Raw genomic sequence first — 3,596 nt, forward strand, 5'->3', positions numbered from 1 at the left:
GCAGAGCACTTGCTTCCCACCTGTGAGGCCCTGAGTTCGATCTCAGCACCACATATAAGTAAACAAAATAAAGGTATATATATAAAAAGAATGCTTTAAGAAAGAGCGGGGTACTCCCTCGCCCACCCCCAGACCCGAGCCCCCGAGACCCGAGCTGTGCAGCAGTCTTTCAGTCCCTTGGTGGCTCTGAAAAGAGCCTTTGGGGTTGGCTGCTGAGGGCGCCCAGAGTCGGCTTACTGGCGGGGATGTGAGCGGCTGGGCTGAGGGCCCTGGTGGCCTCGTACTCCGCGTGCTTGCTGATCTCCCTGGGCAGCAGGAAGCGCATGGCTGTTTGGATGTCTCTGGAAGTGATGGTGGAGCGATGGTTCTGGCGGGCCAGGCGGCCGGCCTCGCTGGCGATGCGCTGGAACATGTCCTTGACGAAGGAGTCCAGGACGCTCACGGTCGACCGGGAGAGGATGAGGCCCGAATGGATGTGCTTCAGAACCCTGGGGAAATAGGTGGCGAAACCATCGCCACACCTGGAGTGGCTGGGGCGCCTTGGCTTCTTCTCCTTTGGCGGGGCGGTCCGCCCGGCCTTCTCAGGCTTTGGGGGTTTGAAGGGCATCTCAGAAGATGTGTTGCAAGCTGGTTCAGTCAGTGCCCTGGCACCTTCACAGAATGGGAGAGAATGCCAGTTGCGGGGGGGCTGGCAGTTCCTTATATAGAAGGTATTGTGTCACGCCATGCGCAGCTTGGCCTCTCATTGGATGGCCCTTCCCGCGTTAACCCACATAGCACAACGTGATTGGACGGTCCTGTTCGTTGTCAACCTGCCCTCCAATGAGAGTGGATGCACAGTGTGATGCAATGGTCCTCCTGCTTGACCAATCACGGAGGATGTCTGACATTCTAGAACCTTGCTTTTGCCTCTACCAGAGCGTTAGGAAGGTGACACAGGGGGCAAAAGGTCATCGGGCCATATCCACCACATCTCTTGAGCATTTTGAAAAGACGGTTACCGAAATGAGAGAGTCTATCGCCAATATCCCTAGTGCATGGTCTCAGAGATGTGCCAATAGGCTACGTCTGGGCTATTGCTTTGTCAAAGCAGAAAATATCTTTGTCCTGAGAGGAGCCACTCTGGCTTGAGCAGCAGTTCCCTGACCGGGCCAGCTGAGTGTTCCTGGAAGCCAAGGGGCCTGACTGTCCCTCTCATGCCTCTCGTTCCCATCAAACCCTCAGTGAACTGGGAAAAGGAGAAATGACAAAACCCCAGTTTCTAAATGGTGAACACGAAGAGAAGGCGGCTATTTGTTACACATGTACAGGTTCCTTCAGCATTTTCCACGTCCAAATTGTATTCTTTTTTTAAAATTTGTTTTAATTAGTTACACATGACAGTACGAAATTGTATTCTTAACAATACTTAATCCTAGCTGGGCGTGGTGGCTGACGCCTGTAATCCCAGTGGCTTGAGAGGCTGAGGCAGGAGTATACGAGTTCAAAGCCAGCCTCAGCAAAAGTGAGGTGCTAAGCAACTCAGTGAGACCCTGTCTCTAAATAAAATACAAGATAGGGTTGGGAATGTGGCTCAGTGGTCAAGTGCCCTGGAGTTCAATCCTCGGTGTCCCTCCCACCAAAAAACAATACTCAATCCAAATAATCCCCTCAGTATAGTAGCATTAATGAATAAATATAAGGGGTCCTGACTGAAATTAAATGTGACACCAGAGGGAGAGAAAGCTAGGCAAGGGACATGAAATATCGTAAAGTTTTAAAACATGAGCACCTTAAAAACTATGATAATTCAAAAAGCAACATTCTTTTTTTAATTTTAAGAACATCTTTATTTCAAAGGTTTATGTTTTTCAATCGAAATAGCCATCTCTATTCTTTGTGGGAAGTATTATATGTATGAAAGTGAAAAGCCCCAATATCCTAATGTGTCTTTTGTTTTTTATTATTTTAAGCTTGTTTAAGTAACATATTGACTACCAGATTGAACCAGTAAAGAATTAAGAATAGAAATCCATTGGTTTAGACAAAAGGGACTGAAGGGAAGGGAGCATGGAAGAGAATAAGAAAGGCAGTAGAATTAATTGGACATAACTTTCTTAGCCTTCTATTTGAATACATGACCAGTGAAACCCCACATCATGTACAACCACAAGAATAGCATCCTAATTAGAATAATTTATATTTCATATATGTATTATATGCCAAAATTATTATACTGTCATGTATATCTAAAAAGAACAAATAAAATAAAAATGTTTTTAAAAAAAGGAAATTTGGAAAAAATAGAAGTCATCGATGTACTTCCACATCATCACTATCTCAAATGGTCAGGCTTCCCAAGAGTGTTTACTGCTACACATTTATGGAGAAATTATTTCTACTAGTAATAAAATTGTTCTATATTAAGAAGGTGCATAATGCTCATTTTTGTATTTACATAATATCTTATGGTGACAAAACCAGCAGGAAAAAAACACATGGTTATCTTATTTTTGAATGATCCCATTAACAAATGAGAACACAATATATGTAGTTGTATTGTTAGCCATCAAATACTTCTATTAAACTGATGCAGGACACAGGAGACACATCCACTACAATGTCCACATTTACATACTCAATTCGCCATGACTAAAAACAAACAAATAAGAACATGAAAAGAGCCACACTCATTTTTCCGCAATCCTGGAGGTGAATATCCCAGGAAGGCTCTTTTTTGGTTCATGCAGGGTCATCTTCTCACACTTTATGCCATAGCTTTGGGGCATGAGCTGCACACACTGGATGCTCCCATCCTCTGTTTGATGCATATTTATGATATTGAGTCCTACCATGTTTATTTTAACCCATCATCTTTCTGGAAGCATTTTATATAGTTGAGGTTTTTCATGAACCCCTATTTGTTGATTTAGTGTAAGCATTCCTGCTTGCATCTAAAATCATCTTCCTGTGATCATTTTACATCTCCTCAAACAATGTTCTGTAGAAATCTTTTGAAGAAGATTTCCATTGGTGTGAACTCCAAGCACTTTTATTTTCTCTCAGGCATCTTTATTTCTGAGTTGGGTTCTGCAGAAAACTGATGTTGGGTTGAAATTTAGTTGGCAGAACATTTATCCATAGCTGAAGAAGTGATGGAAGGAGGCTGTTGTGGACAGAGAGAGAACATTTCTATTGCACAGCAAGCAAATGCCTCTATATGGGAGCTCTAAATGCAAAAGGCTTATTGAGAGTATTCCTCATTGTATAGATATACTTCTCCTTGATTGCGAATCATTATGGGCCTTCTTGGGAAGTAACTTTGATAAGGCATATCCTGCAGCACCCCAAAGGACTAATGACTGAAGACTAGCACCTTCTAACATTTCCAAAGGCTGAAAGAGAGAGTCTGTCCTGCAGGGATTCTGAGTGTTCCACCTGCGTATCTATCACATTCTCCTTCTTAAACAATACTTTAGCTGAGAATACATCACTATGCTGACAGTTACTTTCTTTCAGACTTTTTGATTTCCACCTTCTGATATATGGTGGTTGACTATCACACTATTATTCCTTTACTGGTAATGAGATTTTTAAAAATATCAGCTGTTATAATC

At 42.9% G+C, this 3,596-nt stretch overlaps 1 protein-coding gene across 1 annotated transcript; it reads right to left on the reverse strand.

Annotated features, from left to right (window-relative positions):
* Positions 1 to 169: 169 nt before the first annotated feature.
* LOC139703149 (probable histone H2B 4) lies at positions 170 to 607 on the reverse strand. Its single transcript, XM_071606076.1, has one exon. The coding sequence runs from the start codon at positions 605 to 607 to the stop codon at positions 170 to 172; it is 438 nt and encodes a 145-aa protein (XP_071462177.1).
* Between the last annotated feature and the right edge of the window lie 2,989 nt (positions 608 to 3,596).

The sequence above is a fragment of the Marmota flaviventris genome, chromosome X (assembly GCF_047511675.1).
Source record: "Marmota flaviventris isolate mMarFla1 chromosome X, mMarFla1.hap1, whole genome shotgun sequence".
In the NCBI taxonomy this organism is placed as follows: Eukaryota; Metazoa; Chordata; class Mammalia; order Rodentia; family Sciuridae; genus Marmota; species Marmota flaviventris.

What these genes read in the sequence shown, in the direction of transcription:
- LOC139703149 (XM_071606076.1), bottom strand. Translation starts at nt 607, where the DNA reads ATGCCCTTCAAACCCCCAAAGCCTGAGAAGGCCGGGCGGACCGCCCCG.